The sequence below is a fragment of the Oenanthe melanoleuca genome, chromosome 4, assembly GCF_029582105.1.
Source record: "Oenanthe melanoleuca isolate GR-GAL-2019-014 chromosome 4, OMel1.0, whole genome shotgun sequence".
NCBI lineage: Eukaryota > Metazoa > Chordata > Aves > Passeriformes > Muscicapidae > Oenanthe > Oenanthe melanoleuca.
The window spans coordinates 28,575,026-28,595,950 of record NC_079337.1 but is presented as its reverse complement, the minus strand read 5'-3'; the positions used below and the strand labels follow the sequence as shown (position 1 = coordinate 28,595,950).

General features: G+C 39.2%; 1 protein-coding gene across 1 annotated transcript; it reads left to right on the top strand.

Annotated features, from left to right (window-relative positions):
* The first annotated feature begins 1,866 nt into the window (after positions 1–1,866).
* Positions 1,867–14,462, top strand: PLRG1 (pleiotropic regulator 1). Its single transcript, XM_056489132.1, has 15 exons — positions 1,867–1,952; positions 3,611–3,717; positions 3,940–4,082; positions 5,175–5,228; positions 5,647–5,740; positions 6,143–6,233; positions 6,415–6,516; positions 8,021–8,113; positions 8,453–8,602; positions 8,718–8,819; positions 9,274–9,376; positions 9,940–10,048; positions 11,489–11,628; positions 13,090–13,283; positions 14,259–14,462. The coding sequence occupies exons 1-15, from the start codon at positions 1,944–1,946 to the stop codon at positions 14,316–14,318; spliced, it is 1,551 nt and encodes a 516-aa protein (XP_056345107.1). The 5' UTR covers positions 1,867–1,943; the 3' UTR covers positions 14,319–14,462.
* Positions 14,463–20,925: the final 6,463 nt, after the last annotated feature.

Below are 20,925 nucleotides of genomic sequence, written 5' to 3'. Positions count from 1 at the left end.
ACTAGCCTTTAAACCATTTCCACACATCATATCCGCCAATCATCTGAGTGATCAAGCAGGCACATGCTACTCTGTGTGCAACCTTAAAAAAGAAAGATAAACCTGTTTGAAATCCCTAGCCCTCCCCAAGTTTCCTTTCAAATGTTGTGTATCTTCAGTCTAATCTCATCAGCCCAAGAGGATGTAAGAGTCTTGCCCCATTTTGACACACTGCCCTGTGGAGTTTGCACTCTAGGTTGTACTTTAAGCAAGGACAGACAATGCTTCCCCTCCTCGAGGCGATGTGCTGGTCCTTACGGGAAGCTCTGAAATCCAACAAGGATTGCCAGCCTCATCAGAGGGACTACCAAAATAACTGACATGTTAAACATGAACCCTGGCTGCCTTGGCTTGAAATCGCGCTGGCAATAGTTCTCCACCGTTACTGACACAATGTGACGAGCATCTCTTCCCCACCTCTACCTAGAACGGGAGCTGGGGCTCAAAGCCACTTCAAGCAGGTTTCCATCACTGTATCCTAAATTACTAAATACAAACAACCAGTGCAGCCACCAGAAGTGACCCATCAACTGCAGAAAACACACGATAATTATGTCAAGCAGGCAAGTGGTATTCCAGAAATAATTCCAGGCTATCGCTGTCCTGTAGCAAATAAAGACATCAGGTTTGAACCAACATGTTGCACTGAATTACTTCTAGCATGGATAGTATTGTAAACTGTTCACGGCTCAGGCATGCAGGCAAGCAGAGTGAGTGGCTGGTTTAGTAGTAAAGAAGAGCATCATGATGGAGTGGCTGCAAAAGATGAGCTTACTAAATCCCAGCTACTGCTCAGGAGGACAAGACTTCCTGGAATTTAGAGCAGATGAGTATATATGAAGAAAGTAGGTGTCTATTTGGAATTTGCACAGATGCATTTGGTTATTCCGCTCATGAAAGGAAGTGAAATATCAGGCGGAGTACCAAGGTACATTTGGAAGAGAATTACAGCCTCTGCTCTTTCACACCCAACACTTTGCCAGCTCGTTCACACGTTTCACTCTGCATTGAAATGAGATCCTGTGGAGCCAAACTAAAGACACTTTTTCCAAAAGATCAGCTATTATGGCTAACATCCAGTACCTCCGCGGTTCAAAACTGTGTGGGTTTACCCTTGAGAGCTCACGAGGAAAGCAATACTTGAAACCTGTAGCTACACGGCCCTGAACAGTTACAAAGGCCGACAGTTCCAGAACCATAATGGAACTGCCCAGCTCATGCTCTATCCCTCAGCCTGAGGCGGCAGCGCACGGGCCCGCGGCGGGCCTGGAGCGGGGCAGTGCCGGCGCCGCTCCCGCAGCGGCACACCGCCCTCTGCCGGCCGCTGCCCGCCCCGCACCGCGCCCACCGCCGCCGGGGACACCCCGCCCACAGGGCCGCGGGACCGCTCCAGCTGGAGGGACCGCCGTGGGGTCATCGGGTCCCACTTGCCGGATCAAGCAGGGCCATCCCAGAGCACGCGGCACAGGGTTGTGTCCAGAGGGTTCTTGAGTATCTCCAGTGAGGGAGACTCCGCAACCTCTCTGGGCACCCTGTGCCGGTGCACGATCATCTGCATAGTAAGCACTTCCCTCATGTTCAGGTGCAAATTCCTGTACATCAATTTCTGCCCACTGCCTCTTCTCTTGTGTTGCTTGGCACCACCGAGCAGAGCCTGGCTCCATCCTCTTAACACCACCCGTTTATATTTTTGTACATATTGATGAAGTGACTCGCAATGCCCGCTCCGACAGCACTTGCGGGGCTCGAAGACCCCCCGCACACGGAGTGGAGAGGTTGCCATAAGCTCCGCCCCTCCGTTTTAGCGCCTCCCCCATGCCCTTCCATGAGCCACTTCCGGTGCAGGCGGGAAGACGCCGGAAGTTACTCCATAGCGGCCGCGGCGGTAGGGGTTCGGCGGCGCCATGGCGGAGGTGAGGTCGGGGGAGCGGCCCCGCATGTTCATTCTGTCGTGCCCTTGGGGCACCCCGGGCGAGACCAGGGAGCGGGGCCGGGTCCGTGGAGCGGAGCGTAGCGGGGCGGGGCAGGAGAAGCGTCGCCCTGCACCCGCCATCCTCGCTGTCCCCCGGTGGGAAAGGCCGCTGTGGGGATGGATCGTGGCGGCCCCTCCATCTGCGCAGTCCCCGCGCAGTTCCGAGTAGGGACTGTGAGGTGCCCGCAGGACGCAGCGGGTGCGGATCATCGGAGTGTGCGTGTCTAGGGCGGGAGTGAGCAGCGAGCAGCAGGTTTGCTTTGCCAGACTTGTGCCGAATGCGGAATTGGTGCTGGAGGGCATCAGGCAAAGCATCACCAGCCCGTCAAGAGAGAGGGGATTGTCTCGCTCTGCTCTGCTCTTTGGCGGCCTCACCTCGAGTGCTGAGTATTGTTTTGGGTACCAGAATATCGGAAAAAGATATAAAGGATATGGAGATGAATGGTCTAGAGGGAAAACCGTAGGAGGAATGGATGAGGTCACTTGTCATGTTCAGCCTGAAAAAGAAAGTGAAGGCAAACCTCATTTCAGTTTACAGCTTCCTCATGGGTGGGAAGCAGAGGAGCAGGCTTTGGTCTGATCTGATCTGTGTGGTGACCAATGACAGGATCCGAGAGAATGGCCTGAAGTTGTGTGAGGGGGTGTTTATGTTGGATATTAGAAAAAGGTTTTTCGCTCAGAGGGTGTTTGGGTGCCCCCAAACAAGAAGAGGCTCCCCAGGGGACTGGTCACAGCAGCAAGGCTGACAGAGTTCAGTGAGCGTTTGGACAATGCTCTTGGACACATGGTGTGACTCTTTGGGCTGTCTTGTGCAGGGCCAGGACTTGGACTTGATGATCCTTGTGAAGCACTTCCCACTCGGCATGCTCTGTGGTTGGTGGAGAAGTGATGCTGTGGTGTTTGGCCACTGGAGAGCTATTGGCTCTGTTAGCCCATAAGGGAAACCTCAGCTTTTTTTTGTGAGGGCTTGGGAGTACGGCTGTGAGAAGTCCACTGGTTCTACAGGTTGTAGAATCTCTACTGTGGGGTGAATATCATGCACTTCTGAAAGTATGTGGGGCTGTCAGGATTATGAAAGAAGGTGCCACGACTGCCCAATGCAACATGAGCTTTTTTTTTTTTTTTACAGAAAAGTATCTGTCAAAAATTACTTGTGGGTGCTTCTTCCCTATAGGGGAGATATGGAGATGTGGTGTTGCCTACTGTTCTGTTTGTGGTGTCAACAGCTGCTGTTGTTGAGTGGTAATTAGCCAAGTTAAGATGAAGTGGTACTATGCACAGAAATTCATGACTATCCATGTTCTTTTTATGGTGGTAGTGAAGGAAAATTTACAGTATTTTTAGAATTGACTTCTTTATTGCCTACATATAAAAATAGAAATGAAATATAGTTTTGAATCAACACTGAAGTAAAACCACTAACATAATAACTTAATTTTTTAGTTTCCAAGAAGATTAGCCTTCTCTGGACCAAAAGGCTGCATGTCATATGGCAGAACTAAGATTTGATATTGCTACTCAGTTCAATTTATGTTTCAGTGTTCAGTTTTTCATTTAAGTCTGTTCAAGCATATTTAAATGCTCTTTTCTTTATTTTAGGAAGTCCAGAAGCATTCTGTGCACACACTTGTGTTCAGGTCTTTGAAGAGAACCCATGACATGTTTGTAGCTGATAATGCCAAGCCTATCCCATTGGATGAAGAAAGGTAAGCACTGCTGCAGTCAGTGGAGTTTTAAACTCTGTCAGTGATTGCTCCACCCAAGTCAGAAATTCAGAGGTTTCTGTACTGTTAACAGTGTAATCTTGAGGGGAGAGAAATATTAGTTGTAAAGGAAGTTTTATGACATTCTCTGTAAAATATTTCAAAACTTGGTAACAGTTCAGAAAACTGGGGTTTTACAAGGATTTTGCTTTACTCTTTCCACAGTCACAAGGTGAAAATGGCAGTCAAGCTTCGCACAGAGTACGGCTCAGTGCTGCACATGCCCACACTCAAAGAGAACCTGAGGGAGAAAGGAGGCCCCACCACTGGGGATCCCTATGGACACAAACAGTATTCTGGAAATCAAGGTTAGTTTGCCCTTAGTGGTGTATTTGCCCTTTCTTTTGTAGCAGTCTCGCTGATGTAGAATCTGTAGAATGTTGTCCAGTGTTAATCTATTGGAGCTAAATATGGAAATAAAAAAAAAACACCTTTTTTTGATTGGTTTTTTCCTTCCTAGGATCCACAGGAGGTAAGTGATTCAGAAAAAGGGGAAAGCTAGATTTAAGAAAGGAGTTATTGGGTGCTCTGGATTTCTTATAGTGATTAGTTGGTAAAAAGATTAATTTTTTGTGACTGTGGTGTGTGCTGCATGTACGTGCTAGGGACGAGTTATGTATTTCTCCTTTCTGCAAGTGCATGACGATCAAGGACATACTCTTGTTGACTTCTGTTTGTTTGGGCATTTTTGTGTGTTGGTTTTTGTTTGTTTGGGATTTTTTTGTTCTTTTAATTTTGTTTCATAGCATATTTACAGTCTTTTTAGCTGTGCAGTTTTTAACCCAGAAAACACTTTATTTCAAATTTCAAAATAGTTTTTTCAATATATATTTTGTGATGTATAAAATGTGTATGTATTAGGTAGATCCTGTATGGAAATTTATCTTCTAAAAAATGCTGCCTCACTTTAGCTGAGGTAGTTGATAATAAGTTGATATTGAGATTCTGCCTAACCTGCTTTGTTTGGAAGTATTGTGAAAATGAAACATGCTGAGAGAGAACGAAAAATCTTTTAAGAACAAAAGAACCTTTTTAAATTCTGACAACACAGACAGCCGACTAGCTTACGTTTCAGCATTTCAGACACCTGTGCTCTTTGTATACTTGAATTCTCTTCCATGATATCTGCTTCAAAGGCAGTATAAAGATTTTTCTCTGGAGTCCTCTTGATAACAGATAGTTTGACCATTCAAATTAGTTATTTTTTACAACTGAGTTTTCCAAGAGATAACCAGTAAAAATTGAATTAATGAAAATGAGAAATGTATAAGTACATTGGAGGTGGTTATTCGTTTCTTCTGCTTGTTTGATCTGCTCTCTTTTTCTCTATTTGCTTGAGTGCATTGTTTGCAGTGGAGTATAAAATGTAATTATTAATATAACCATCCCTTGCTCTTTAGGACAAGAAGTTGAGTATATGGTAACTGGTACACACCCATATCCATCTGGGCCTGGTAAGTGAAATTTTGCAAGTGTTTGCATTGATTTTTTAGTTTCCTATATGAACAAGGTATCCTTCTTCCTAGCAGGAGCAGGCTTTCTCTTGATATGAATCCATACTTAATAGCTGGGGAATGTTGCCTGCTTTTCATCACCAGAGCAAAAAGGTGCAAGTTTCACCACCTTGTTCTGGGGAAGAGACTTGAGGTGTAATAATTTTAGTGTCATTTGTTTTTGCCTGTGCTTGTAAGAGTTATGTTTCTATGTTGTTACATTGGTTATTGCTAAATGCCACTGTTACTGATCGATCTTGCTCTGTTTGTGTAAGAGCTTAGTTTTAGCTGTTGATCTTTCATTGTGCTTAAGTTTATTATGAGTACAATGGAAAATCTGTTGTCTTGTTTGTTTCTGATGTGCTTGTTTTTTTTCAAGGTGTGGCTTTGACAGCAGATACTAAGGTCCAGAGGATGCCAAGTGAATCTGCAGCACAGTCCTTAGCTGTAGCACTTCCTGCTTCCCAGTCTAGGTACTGTTGTGTTACCTCATTGACACCATTGTTAGCTATAGGAATTGCAAGGCAAATCACAGAATCTGGTATAAGAGCTAACTTGGAGTAATTCAGATATTCTGGAAGAAACTGCTTTTAGTGTGGACAGACATTGTTTTTCTGTACACTTTTTTTTTTGTATTGTCATGAGTGGCAGTAGGTGGAAGTTGGGACAGGGGAAATTTTGTTTAGTTAGAAAAGAAAAATGTGAGGCTTTGTGGGTATCTGTACCTTGGGGTAGTCAAGTCGTGGACAGGGTGCCGAGAGAGGCTGTGGACTCTCTGTCCTGACAGGTGTACAACACTCAGCTGGGTGCAGTCCTGGGCTGCCTTAGCAGGAGATAGTAGGTTGCAATTCACGAACCATTTTCACTCACCCTAGGCTGGATGCAAACCGGACAGCTGCTGGTGTGGGTGACATTTACAGGCATGCTGGAATATCTGAGCGTTCACAACCTCCTGGGATGTCTGTGGTGAGTCTGTTGAACATGTAATGTGAAAAGTACAGGGTGTTGACCAGATTGTATCTGGATCTGCGTTGTGTGGAGCTCTCCTGACTGACTAAATATAGTCAGTATTGAGAATGCAGAATGAGAAAGTTCTGGGCTTTGGTTGAAGAGAAGCTAGAAGAGTAATCCTTCTTTTAACTTACAGGCTATGGTGGAAGCTGGTGGAAACAAAAATTCTGCATTAATGCCAAAGAAGGCTCCAACCATGCCCAAACCTCAGTGGCATCCACCTTGGAAACTGTACAGAGTAAGTTAGAAATTGCATGACACAAGCATGCATATTTTATGTAAGACCCCAAATTATAATTTTTGTTCTCATTCCCAGAAGTATAATCAAATATGATTTTAAAATGTAAACAGAAAATGATCACAACTAAGCTATATACACACACTCTCTCTTTGAATCTCTTTTTTACTCTCATAGCTGTGTTATGATAAATTTGGTGGAAGGTTTTTAATATTAGTCAGAAATCTAAAGGCTAACCCCTAAGGCAATTTTTTGGAAAACTCTTGGGCTCCAAGGATTATATTGGTTTTCTAAATTCAACACTATTTGAGTCTGTTTGCTGTAAAAATTAAGATAAATGCCATTTGAAAGAAATGACATCAAAATAAACCTGTGAGAGATTTATGGTAAACAGATGAAAAATTGAAAAATGCTTCCCTGTTAGGACCACTTTCTTTTCAGAAAAATATTGTCGATACAATTCAAGTCACTATTCATTCTACATGTAAACAGTTTTAGTGATTTTTTTTTTTATTGGAGGTCAAAATCCTTTCTCAACAAGGCAAAAGGTTGTTCAGACAGCTTGGAAATGGAAGCATAGGTGGAACACCAAGTGTGGATTTCATCTAATTATTGCTTTAGATCTCAGCTTTTCCTGAGCTTGGTTAGAAGTTGTTTGTGAAAGATGTGAACTCCAAATAGGTCCAATTAATTATTTCTTAGATTTCTCCCCAGAAAAGCCCATTTCTATTCCTATATTAGGAAGAAATCTAGACATTTATCTTAAAATCTTGTGTCTATGGTCTCATGTGGTCAGAAAAGTCCACTTTAGCTTTCCAAAGTATTTCTGCCTAAGAAGCTTTGTTGTATTTTAAATCTTCTGAAATGAGCTGTATGACAGTACATGAAACATGGCATCCAGTGAAGCCAGCTATTGACTTTGCTTTTAGCTGCCTGACTTTGGAGGATTTAGAGAAACAGGCTGCTGAAAGCAAAGCATGTATTGGCAGAGTATTTCTTGTGAGATCAGTCTCCATTATTTTCATTATTGGAAAGTGTCCAACTCTCATATTATCTTTGTTTTGGTGAAAATAAGGTGATGATGTGCTTTAAGAGGTTATTATATAGAAATGTGATTTAATAGCCAATATTTTTGTAATTGTTCTTGGACTGTACAGCAGCATAAGGAATCTGTGCTCAAATACAGTCTTTCTCTACAAAGCATCAAATGTTGAGCCATGGTGTTACAGACTCTGAAAGGATGTGAAAAAGTTGCTTATAGGAACAGGATCTTTACATATTGCAGCTTCTCTAAGTCTGGTGTATGTAAATTTCTAGTTTTCTCTAGAAATTTTTCTATAGCTATAGCTGAGCTGAAGTAGAAATAGAGCTGTCTTCAGATCTGATTTCACACTTGACTTTTCTTGGTAAGTGCTAGCAAATTTCAGTGTTGGAGAAGGAAAATTACATCAAAAGGTATTGTACTATTTCTGATGTAGAAATTTTTTTTTTGTTCTTTCTGAAGGTTATCAGTGGTCACCTGGGCTGGGTGAGATGTATTGCAGTAGAACCAGGAAATCAGTGGTTTGTTACTGGCTCGGCTGACAGAACCATAAAGGTAATAGTTTTGGAGAAATGACTGACAAAGTTTGCAGGGGGTGGGGTTTTTTTGTTCCCTTTTTATTTAAAAATGTTTTCAGCCCTTGTAAACAATTTCTTGTTTACTGATTGTGGAATAATGATTTGCGGAACATTTTTTCTTTTATTACTTTGTTATAAGGGATTTGTACAGTAGCACTAGTTCTTTTCTTGATATTTCATTTATTACATGGAGAGTAAGTGTTTATGTGACTATTTTTAGCTTATATTGCAGCAGGATCAATTACATCTAGGTTGTTTACCCAGACTCACTGTGTAAATTTTTCCTGTCTACCTTAAAATACCTATTTTCCTGCAGATATGGGACCTTGCTAGTGGCAAATTGAAATTGTCTTTGACGGGACACATCAGTACTGTACGAGGGGTGATAGTAAGTGCAAGAAGTCCATACCTCTTTTCTTGTGGAGAAGACAAACAAGTGAAATGCTGGGATCTTGAATACAATAAGGTAAGCTGCAGTTTCTTTAAGGAATCCTTTGAAGTAATCAGTAGTAGCAAATATGGAACTCAAAGCATTTAGAATATTCTTTCAATTACCACTTTGCATGGTTTTTATTATCTAGGTTATCAGACATTACCATGGTCATCTAAGTGCTGTCTATGGCTTAGACTTGCATCCAACAATAGATGTGCTGGTGACATGTAGCAGAGATTCAACAGCACGAGTAAGTATAGCATTGTTGTGTTTTAACATCTTGATATGTGTATTTCAATGTCTTAATTTGTAAAAATGAGCACTTAAGCAAAAGTTGACATCAATTTAGATGAAATATTAAGATGATTTGTGTTAGCTTTGTCTTACATTGTCAGTAAAATTGAAGCCCAAATGCAAGAACATGCCATGTCAGGGTAATATTTGTTTCTTAATTTAGTAGGTAGATCCCATAGTATATGTGGGATTGCTTAATATTTAGAAGGTGGTATGGGACTGTGGTGACTTAAATTATCCACATGCCTGAAAGTTCACTGGCAGGTTTCTGCTCCCCTTGAAATTTGTCAGCTGAAAATACCATTTTTTTATCTCTAGGACTGTGGAAATGATGTAATCAATGACAGTATCTAAAATATATTGAATAGGCACCGTTACTGACCTCTGACATATTTGCTATGAATTCACAGATTTGGGATGTAAGGACAAAAGCCAGCGTGCACACACTGTCAGGACACACAAATGCAGTAGCAACTGTAAAGTGTCAAGCTGCAGAACCACAAATTATTACAGGTATAGTAGGCATGGTTTCATGAGTAACATGATTGAAAAACCTAATGATTAATGTTTTTGTTCAGTAATTGCCTTATGGTCATAATGTTATCTTGGTGAATTAGCTCAGATCTTGTACAAGTTTCTCTTAAAAATGGGCCATGCAATGGTCCATTACGTACTATGTTTAGGCAAATATGGCTGGCTGTGCATTGTTTGCATGTTTTTCTGCACTTCCTTTATTTCTGGTTTATTCATTTGTGTTAGAATATGTACCGAGACTTGCATTTTCTGTGATATTTCCATTCTCCCTATTTCACTTCATGGGTGTCCAGTACTGTGGTTAAGTGTTCCTCTTCTTTACCATTATGTTAAAATCCAGTTTTGCAGTGTAACTTCTTAGTTCTTGGATTTAAAACTGACTAAAAATACTTTTGCAATCTGGCATCTTTTTCATCTGAGGTGGCATTAGCAAAATATTTTTGTCTCTTTCACATAATTTTGCTGCCTTAGCAAAGTACTGATTGTGATAAAATCAAGGTGATGGTTTCTGCTATTTTTTAAAAATTTTCTTCTCATTGTAGGCAGTCATGATACTACCATACGGCTCTGGGACTTGGTGGCAGGAAAAACTCGTGTTACTTTAACAAATCACAAGAAATCTGTAAGAGCAGTAGTGCTACATCCAAGACAGTAAGTTTTCTTTATTGTGTTACACTTTCACAGTTCTTTGAGAATTGAAGATAGCCAGTGTGAATGATGTAATAGAATGATAGAGCATAATAATGTGAGAAACTAATGCACTTAGGATGATGCAAAAATGTACGTATCAATTATCAAATACATTCTACTGCACTGATTGTGCTTCCTTAGTATTGGCATTGGTGTACATTAGCAATCCAGAGAATGTCTTATATCTTACAGTTACTTATGTGTGCGCTGTTCATCAGTCCTTAAAACTCGGTGATGCAGTGCTCCTAAGGCTAATAATAAATATGTGAGTGAATGGTTGTGAGCAGGAATTGCAGTAGTTATGTAATGTGCCTTTGCACACATGTGATTAATGCTAAAGGAGACAGTGATTAATAGAATGGCCTTTTTTTTGAATATGTGGTTCGCTGCTCAAGACATTTCAGTCTAACCGGCCTTAAAGTAAAACTTACTGTGAGAATTGAAGCTTTGAAGCAGATGTTCTTGGAAGTGCTCTGAATTTAGATGCTGTATTTTGATTGACTACTTCTGCGCCTTTAATATTTTAAAATTATATTCTACCATTTCTATCAGAAATTCTGAATCTTTGATAGGGACAAACTCTTGTTCCAACGTGTGCCTGAAAAATTGTACAGCCTGTTAGTTATAGCTATAGAAAAAACATCTAGTTTTACTTGCATTCTGAAAAAAAAAAGTAATTCAGGTTTCAGCTTCATCAGTTACACCTTTTTGAAAGTAAACTTGAAGTGTTCTTGTCAAACAGTAGCAACTGTCAGCCTATAGTTCAGTATTTCTCTTTTTTTTAATATTCTGGTATTTTCTCATAATAGTCACTTTTCTATTTGTGGTATCTTTTAAATAGACAGCAAATTCCCTGGACATTGTGGCAAATTAAAGTATTCCTACAGGCTTTTGTATGTGCTACCCAAATAAGCATGTAGCTGCTTGCTCATCTTAAAATGAAGGAAGTTTTTATTTTGGGGTAACTCGGGGTAGAAATTATCCTTTTCAGTTACATTTTTGCAGGGCTTTTTCCTTGCTTATGTAATTTCGGAAGACTAGCCATTAGCCTTTGTTTGGAGTTTGTTGCCTTTTTTGTCCTATTACCTTTGCTGATGTTGTCCTTATACCTGCAAATTTGCCAGAATAACAACTGAAGAGAGCTTAATGTGCATTTTAAGTATTTGTTTGCATATTAAATCCTACAGCCTATAGGATATTATAAAGTGGAAAGAAAACAATAGGAATACGTAATTCATGACTTCATAAAATTGCTTAGTTTCATGTGAATAAGCATGTCAGAAGAGTAGTTTTAATATTAAGTAATTTTGCAACTAGCATTTAGCAGTAGTTTTAATGAAGGACATTTGCTTTCACTTCAGCTATTTTGAATTTTAATATACTGTTTTTATTTTCTTTCAGTTACACATTTGCATCTGGTTCTCCAGATAATATTAAACAATGGAAATTCCCAGATGGAAACTTCATTCAGAACCTCTCTGGTCACAATGCTATTATAAACACACTGGCTGTAAATTCTGATGGTGTTCTGGTATCAGGAGGTAAAAACGAGAAATACTCTCCTGTCCCCCACGTACATGTAGCTGGAGGTCCTTAAGCAGAAGTGCTCATGGAGCTCTGCTTTAGCTAGACCTGTCAGCCTGCTGACCATTTCATTTCATTAGTGAATAGGGCCACTTTCATGTCATTGGATGTTTCTGATCTGCATGCAAATGAAATAAATTTGAAGGACTTCTCATGTACTGCATGGAAGAGGTTTCCTCTTCTCAGCTGGCTGCTGCTATAAGGCCATCCTTTATGATCTTCTGATCATTAGTGCCTCCTCTAGAGTTAGCTGCATGTTGATGCAGTGAGACTGGATAGAGGATATAGAAGCATCTTGCTAAAGCTGATTGGAAATAAGGTACTTGGTCCCAGGTGCCCTTGGTCCTGTAGACTAGAGATAAGATAAGCAGGTGTTGGGAAACAGCCAATTACATCGTCACCTTACTATGGTTATGTTTCCAACTATGTGTAAAAGGGGGCTCTTGATTTTAAAATTTGGATAAAGCTGTATTTGACAACTGGCTCATCCCCAGTAAGAATAAGAACTTCACAAAATACTGGAATGGACTTCTATATCATTATTATTATTTGAAGACACTTTAAGAACATCCTTGTAAGACTTTTTTATATTAGTAGTAGCTGAGTCTTAGCAAACACCTTCTCCACATAAAAAACCTATTATCATTTTAATAATATTAGTTGCAACTTTTTAAAAGTTAAAATTTGAGTATCAGTTCTCCCCTTTACATCCTCATGCTGTCTACAGCAGCTTCAGAGAAAGTGATGCTGAATTAAAAGAAGTTGATTTTACCTTGAAGTTTTCTACTGTAGAAACACCCTTCTTGAAACATCTCGATTTTTTGTCTAGCTGGCAGCTGTGGAGAAATTTAATAGATCTGTTTTGACTCAATAATGCTTTGGAAGGGTATTGAGTTTTGTTACTTAAAAATTTTCTTGAGAGCATCCTTCTGAACAGAGTTCGGATTGCTGTGAATGCCATGTAGCTGATGCCAGTAGCAGCAATACTGGCAGTGGTTTAAACTGGATTTGGAATAAATTGTCTGCAAACATTAAACCTGCTTTGCATTAAGTAAGAGTCCTTAATGTGCTTAATCTGTTTGAGAGCATGATGCCTCTTCATTCAGTTTCAGTGGAGCTACTGAGCAGGGAGCTTGCTATTCAGAATGCCAGTCCTTACTGTGCCTGCAAAGCAGCTTGCTGCAATTGCCCTGTGATGTAGTGTAACATCTCTCTGGGTTATCTGATGAAAATTTGGATGAGATTCTAAGGAAGGCGAACAGCAGAAAATAGGAAAATGTATAGGAAGTATTGAGCTATTCTACATGAATGTTGTCTAATGTATGTCTGATGTATTCATGTTGTTCTGATGCCATTTTTAGAAAACAGAAATTAATTGGTAAAAATACTAAGTTTGTTTGTTTATTTGTTTGCTATAGCTGATAATGGTACTATGCACCTTTGGGACTGGAGAACTGGATACAATTTCCAGAGAGTACATGCAGCTGTACAGCCTGGTTCTTTGGACAGTGAATCAGGAATATTTGCTTGTGTTTTTGACCAGTCAGAAAGCAGACTGCTGACGGCTGAAGCTGATAAAACCATAAAAGTATACAAAGAAGATGATACTGCGGTATGTCGGTGTCATTTTTAAAGTATTTCCATAAAATCAAAAAAATTCAGTCAAATATAGCACATCAGTAGGAGACATGTTCAGACTTACGTAATCCATTTTGTTGAAGGTTGAAAGACCTCTGTATTAGCATTAACAGGACAGTAGCTCATTTCTGCATTCCTAATTATTGTTGTATGCTGTAGTACAAATAAGTGTCAGGTATGTAAAAGGACTTTGTTGTAAAGTTTGGAGAAATCTGAATACAATAATGTACATTGCATTTGAACCTAGTGGGGAACTGTGTGAGGTTGTATTGATAAAAACATGGGAATCAGCAAAGGGATTGCACTTTAAAGGTTTATTGCACTTATTTATATGATCTGGATTAGTTATTGGCCTTGACAATTTTTAGAATTTAGAGTAAAGAGTTTATTTTTCAAACTGTTATTCTAAAATCTGAATTAATTTACCAGTGGAGAAGACAACTGATGATTGTATAGTTTATCAGTATATGTCTTCAATATAAAGAATATAAGAATTTTTATTACATATTGGAATATTGCACTGAATTAGACTGGGAGTAACTCTTAGATATAAAGAATCAGGAATTTTTTATCCATTTTGAAGTTGGGCAAAATACACTGCATGACATCTACCAATACTGACGTAGATATGTCTGGAAGGCATGTGACTGGAAACTCCTGTTCATGTGCTTTGATAACCACAGTGTTGTTTTGGAAATGCCACTGGCAGCCTGATCATTTTCCTTATTGGAAAAAAAAGACAAGAACAGAACAAGTACTGCTATGTACTTCAGACAGAGATGATAAAAAATTTAATTTGGGTAAATTAATTACATTGTAGATTAGCTATTAATAAAGCTATATATGAAATATGTACATATACTTTGTAAGTAGCATTTTAAACTGACCTTAATTATAGGTGAGTTTCAAGTTTAAAATAATCCTTATGAGATTTTTTTTTCCCCTTTAGACTGAAGAAACCCATCCTGTCAGCTGGAAACCAGAAATTATCAAGAGAAAACGATTTTAGTGCAGCAACATATACTTCTGTAATTTTGTTTTGGCTTTCCTGAGAGCATTCAGTCACATTTTGTTCTGCCAGAACAGCAGAACAAGAAGTCAGCTAAGTCATTGCTGTTTCAACATGTTTTATAATAAATTTTATTTCTCTTTCCTTTTGTCTTTTTTTGTTGCGATTCCAGCAAACCAGTTGAGTCTTAACTTTGTGGAGCATGCATGGTTCATGAAAAAGATAGGTGTGCAGGTGGTTATTTTTTTAGACTTACTCTGAATAGATTCTTATAAATATATTTTGATGAGCTAGGTTGTCTGAAACACCCTTGCTTGACCTCAAAAGTTAATTGTAAATTTAATCATAGAAGTCATCATCTGGAAGTTCCTTAGGGACACTTTCAGATTTTAGATCAGTTTTGTTTATTGTACATAGGCTAAGTCTGTACTAAATTAAGAGTTACAGAGTAATTTAGAAACAAGCAGGACAACACAATAATAAGGTAGTTCGCTTAATTAACACGGCCACTGAACATTGCTGGTGCTGTGTTATTGAATGAAATGGATCTTCAAAGTGTATCTTTCCCCAGGAAAGCTTTCAAATGGAAGCACTCATCTTCATTTATGTTATTTCAGAGTCTTCCATAGCAAGGACTGCTGTTGAATCATTTTGTTTTCAGGACCAGTTGACTTTCTTTGTAGATGAACTGTTTGTTTTTTTTCCAGTTATCTAAGCATATATGACAGTAGAGTGCAGTGAACTTCTAAAACTCAGCTCAAGGAAAAGCTCTTAAGTTAATTTAAGCCTTATTTTACAGGTTGCTATCTTCCCGTGATCTTAGGAAGGAATTTAAACTGTCACTGAAAGATAGTTTGTACTTCTGAAGGGACAAATCTTTCATTGGCTCTACAAATAGTCACATAACAAGCAGTAAACATGTAAACCTCCTTGCTGCTGCTTATCTGTGATGTCTGTGCTGCTCTAAAGTACTTTCTCTCCACAGGGCAGTGGAGAAAGTCATTGTAATCTGACCATTCTGTTATTGGCAACTTTGGTAGCAGTGTTAATAGCTGCTCTGGCAAGTTTCATGGTGGGTAGATGCTGAGAATTAATCTGTGGCCTCATTGATATCAAGCATTGATGTCAAGCAGTTCACAATAATTATTTCTGTTCTCTACCAGTTTGACTTCTTTTCAAATCTAGGATTTATAATAGAGGAATGATTTATTTGCAATGTAATTTACAAAAAAGCTAGTAAAAGTTATCTGTTGTTTATATTATGACAATTTTTTTTCCTTTTTATGATACAAAGGAGGTCTTGTATTTATAATCTGAATGTTTGACAATGTCATTTTAAGGGAGTCCATGCTGCATAAATAACTGAAATTTAGTTGATACCTACTGTTGGAAGCAACTTTAAAAAATACGAAGGGGAATATTTGATATTTACGAGTTGGGTTAAGCATGTTTTATTTGAGTGGTAATTTGAATTTTTCTGGATCTTGTTTACAGTTCATTCTGTGTTAACTAATATAACAGTTAAAAATCCAGATTTTTTTGCTTATGCATGTTGTATACTGTTACTAATGCTTCATTCCAGAAATGAGATGAATTATTTGTGTTATACAGAATTTTGTTGCTCAGAGTGAAATCCTCTTTAGGAAATCAGAGTGGAAAGAAACAACTTACTTGGAAAGAGGTGGGATTGTTGTGGATTTTTTGTTTCATTTTGGTTTGGATTATTTTTTTAAGAAGTGTCTATATTTTTTTTAATAGTTTTGAACGAGAAAGGAGAAATTACAGCTCTAGCTATGGGCCACAGTTCTAGCACATCTTTTCTGTACTGGCGCTTTGCTTTAGAAACTGCATTTATTTGACTTTATCATTTTGAAGAGAGGTCAGAAGTCTCTTTAAGAACCTGAGTTTCTTCTCTGGACTTTTGCAGGCATCTGCTATCTTGGGGCAGTGGTTACCAGAGCATTTCTTTTTTGTGCCCTCAGTAAAGATTTTGCTAATACATTAAAGGCGTGCACTATTATTTGGGATAATATGTTTCCTTTTTGGCCCTAGGATAGGCTGCCCAAGTTCTAAGTGTGATTTTTTTTTTAAAGTGTATTCTTGAGCATTTTATTTACTTGTTCGTTTCCTTCCCAGCAGTTTTTTCTTCCCCTTGACAGTAATGTGAATATCATCACATATTCTTCTGTAAGTATTATTTATGGTGCATCAAGATTATCAGATTTCATCAATGTACTCTTCCAGTGCCAAGTAAGCCTGCATAGTCAGTTGTGACACACATAGGCCTGATTGTGTAGGATACACAGTGATGTAAGATTTGTCCATGTCAGTCATAAGGTGAAGCAAAAGGAGGATCTGGTCTACTAGATGGATTTTCCATGCTTCTGGAAAGGGTCACAATGCAATGTCAGTTTAAGTAATCTTGAATGGGAGTCTAATCACACAAAATAATTATCGTCCTTAATTTCATAAAATTTGATCTTGTCTTTTGTATAGGATCAAATAATTTCTACCACAAACCCTGAGATTTGTTTTATACTATTTATAAAATTGCAGAGAAGAAAATGTGGGTTTTTTTGTAACTTAAAGAAGAGTAACTGGTAAAAGTGATGAATTTTCAGATCATTCTTTGCTTGTACTGAAGAACACAGTGTAAGCTGTACAGCTACAACACTTGTGTAGCTGAGAGTTGTGCAGAACAACACGTATTTGGCAACTGAAAGGCTTACAGAAACAAGTCTCTAATAGCAGTTTCTTTTTAGTTTTGTTGGATTGGAATTAACGTGCTATACCTGATGTAAGCGACAGCAAAGTAGCAATCAATAAAATCTTCCATACAATATGAATTCATGTCTTTTTTCCATTATGGTTTTTATAGTAAAAAGAACAAAAAAAACTGTATTGAAGTGAAAGTAATTTAATATTGACACGGACTGTTTCCCATAGCACAGTAACAAATATTTTTGCGCATCAACTGTAATGGGAAGCAAGAAACTATTGATTGCTGTTTTATGGCGAGCTTCCTGTCTGCATGAAGGGATTAGCAAAACAGATACAGAATTGTTCACGCATTTTCTCTTGTGTGTTTTTATAAAACACGGGAACCTCTGGAGTTAAATATGAGTTCTAGGACAAGTCCTGTATGACAGTTTCGTGGGTAAAAGAAAGCTTACTAATTTTGCTATGTCTTAATGGGAGCAAATTAAGTGGATGTTTCTCTACATGTCATGCAACTGAAAATTTGGCCAAGATGACGTTGATAGGGGTTTTACCACTGAATTTTGAAGTGGTGATTCCACTAGGTGGGATGCGACTTTTTCTGGTTGGTTGGTTGGTTGGTTGGTTGGTTGGTTGGTTTTGTTTTTTAGAGGTGGGGGGGGTGTAGTTGGTGGGGGTTTTCCCTCCAATGAAATGGAAAACTTGTCAGTCTGGCATGCCATGTATGTAAATATCTGCACAGGGTGCATTTTTTTTTTTTTTTTTTTAATTCAAGAGGCATCATTTTTAGATGAGGGTTCTAAACTTTTGCTAGCACACCTAAGAAAATATTGCATATTTGGAAATTAACCTGTGTCAGTAAGCCTGACCAGCTAAAGAAGGGTCAGCCTGCACTCTTGATCCATAAACTGAACATTGGCTTAACAGGACTTCTGCTGTTCCATAAACATAGTGTGTAATTGGTGAATTACTTTGGTCCGTTGAAACTTGGCGGACAAGTAACTACAGATTTCTCTGGTGGCCATGTAAGAAAAGCTTGTCACTTTGAGAGATTCCCATCTGAGATTTCTTTAATGGTAGCAGCTAAGAATCTGGCTTTTACATCTTGAATCTTGTGAATTTAGTTCTGTGCTTACTAGGACAGAAATTAGTTGAAAACTGACAAAAATAAGTTGGATGAAAAATAAATGGCCATTCCTGTCAGAAGATGACTCAAGAATTTTCAAGCACAGAGGGGAATCGGCATTTCTTGTTTTGCTATTGAAAAAGGATTTGTAAGTAAGCTCTGATTGCAGGGGTAATAGAATGTAACTGCTTCTATGAACACTTCCTTTCACATGAATTTTTCCTAGGCTTGCTTATCTTGAAAAATAAAGTTAATCAGCAGTCATGCAGTATTGTGATCTCATCTAGGATGCATTGGAAACTTGAAGAATATCAACATAACAATATTCATAAATATTGATGTTGCAAAATTACTTTTAGAGGGTTGCAAGCAAAACAACCACATCCAACAAGAGAATTTTGTCTTTGGCTTTATTCTGTCTTTATGTATTCTTATCTAACAGTTGCTATAAAGCAGTGCTCAGGTAAAGATTTAAAACTCTGATGGGAACTGTGGAGTTTCTAGATGTGGACTTGTTTGGTTTTTTTTCCCAAATGTTCTCTTTAAAATCTTTAAAATATTTTTTCTTGAGGGATTTGCAGAATTATCCCTTAGGTTTTACTGTCTGCCTATTGCTGCTTGTCTTGAATCTATGTGGGATGGGCTTTGTAACATTCAGTTGTGTACTTAAGTCAGTAACATGTTAACCTCTTTCAGTGCATGTTAGCACCAGGGTTTTGTTAACCTTTCTTTAGGGTTTTTGTTTGAATGTAATGAATACACAAGCCCCAAACTTGTATCTAAAGTGTGAATCAATTGGAGGCACTCACCTGCAAATTAGAGTTCAGCAGTAAAATAGTTGAGCAAAGTGTCTGTCTCCTTGCAAGGAGGATTGAAATCACTGACAAGAAAACTGTAGTTGAAAATGCTTGGGAAATTTTTATTGTACTGGAGTTATTTCTCTTTCCTCAAAAAACCTGCACACCTTACCCTTGTGTTCGAGGTGCAGGTAAATGTATGAAATGCTCATTTCTGCCAACACATTTTTGCAATCTTTTCTTTATTTTTTAGGGAGAGCATGTCTTTGCATGACATGTCACCTTTACTCTTACTGCTCCAATAATTCTTGAGTTTTTAGATGCTGCAAATGTCTTTTTTTTCCCAGCTGATTGTCTTGGTTTCAAAGACAGGTGTCTGCTAGGGAAATCAGGGTCCTCCCTTGAAATGGTGAATGTAAATGGAGAATTACCGCCTTCTGAATTAGTACAGTTTTGAAATCAAGGGGCTCTCAGGCAAAGATATAGGGATAGGAATAACAATTCTTTACTAGTATGTATAACAAGGCAAACAAAACAACATCAGCTATGGAATTAATAACAAGCAGAACAGGAACTCAGTACCAGTCCTCTCAGCCGCAGGCACGTTCCCGTTGGTGCAGGTCCCGTCACAGCCGGCCCGGAGCGCTGGTGGCTCCCGGCGGGCAGGGCAGGTGCGATGATTCCCCTGTGGCTGCAGGGGGCGCTGTGGCGCGAGCTCGGGGAGCACGAGGGAATGGCGGCTGTGTCCAAGGCGGGAAGGGATGGAAAAGAGAAGCTTTGCTTCACGAACCCTGGAGCAGTGTCGGTCCCGGTGCTCCAGCAGGACTCTCGGGAACAGCAAGCTGAAATGGCAGGGTGTCCTGGCAGGGCAGGGGTGCAGGGTCCAGCAGCAGAAGAAGAGGCAGTTCCTGGCTGGGTTATGACAATGGTAGCGGCGACTGTCCTCATCCGAAGCCGAGAGCGAGCGAGAGCAACTGCCCCCACTCTCCTTTAACCTGCTTCTAACCTCGAGGTGTCTCTCGGAAAGAAAACTCCCCAAAACCAGAAGAGTTCTCCCTCCCCCGTCTTAAGTACCTAGCCATCAGTGCTTCTTAGCATATCAATCGGAAAAATTCCACAGGCGGAGGAAAAGGAAAAAAACCCAACCCCCGACACTGATGCATGAGTAAGAGAAAGGATGAAGGGTTAAGTCCTTCAGAGCAAGGGAGAGTCAAAGCAGCACCAGTATGAATTATCAGTACCAAAGGCTACACATAGAGAAAAATAAAGACTTCCCAGAAACCATATAATTACAGTTTTCTTAAACCTCTCAGGGTGGTGAAAAGGATAGTGGAAGAATTAAAAGGGACTAGAGCTATGATGTCTGAAAGGAAATACTTGAAATCTTGCTACATTTGCCTGGCAGGCTGGAGTAGAGGAGGCATTTCTGGATTAGGTGAGTATAAATGGAGGAATGGAGGAACAATAGTGTGTTAATGTGGGCGCAGCCAGTGGTGAAAATCAGAGTGTGGGCACCTTGATGCAAATAAATCTTTTTACAGCAAGCTAAAAATGCATTTCTGAGAAGTGCGGGTATTGTATGTATGTTCCAGTGCCCTCATGCTCCAAATTATAACTTGGTGTACTACAGAAAATTCAGTGGCTGGTGAAGAATTTTGGACCATGCAGAATGGTAAGTCTGGAGGGATTTGCAGCACTGAGATTTTCACTGAGGAAGCACTTGCAAGCACAGTTCTAAACAAGGCTTAAAAGTAAAGTGTAAGAATGAAGCCAAATTTTGCATGGTGAATATCTTAAAAAAATAGTTTTTTTTTTTTTGTTTTTTTTTTTTTATGGCTGATTGAATGTAGGGATTATCTTATAACACTGAATTTGGTTTTTTTCTAACAGGTAAATGGTGAGCTGAGGAATGAGAAGTGAGTTTATAGCCACAGAATATCATTTTGACAGGATGCATTGCTGTTGG

Bases quoted from the DNA above. Each gene is read 5' to 3' on its own strand.
- PLRG1 (XM_056489132.1), top strand. The intron at 3,718-3,939 runs GTAAGCACTGCT...CTCTTTCCACAG, and splicing joins ATCCCATTGGATGAAGAAAG to TCACAAGGTGAAAATGGCAG. The intron at 11,629-13,089 runs GTAAAAACGAGA...TGTTTGCTATAG, and splicing joins TGGTGTTCTGGTATCAGGAG to CTGATAATGGTACTATGCAC.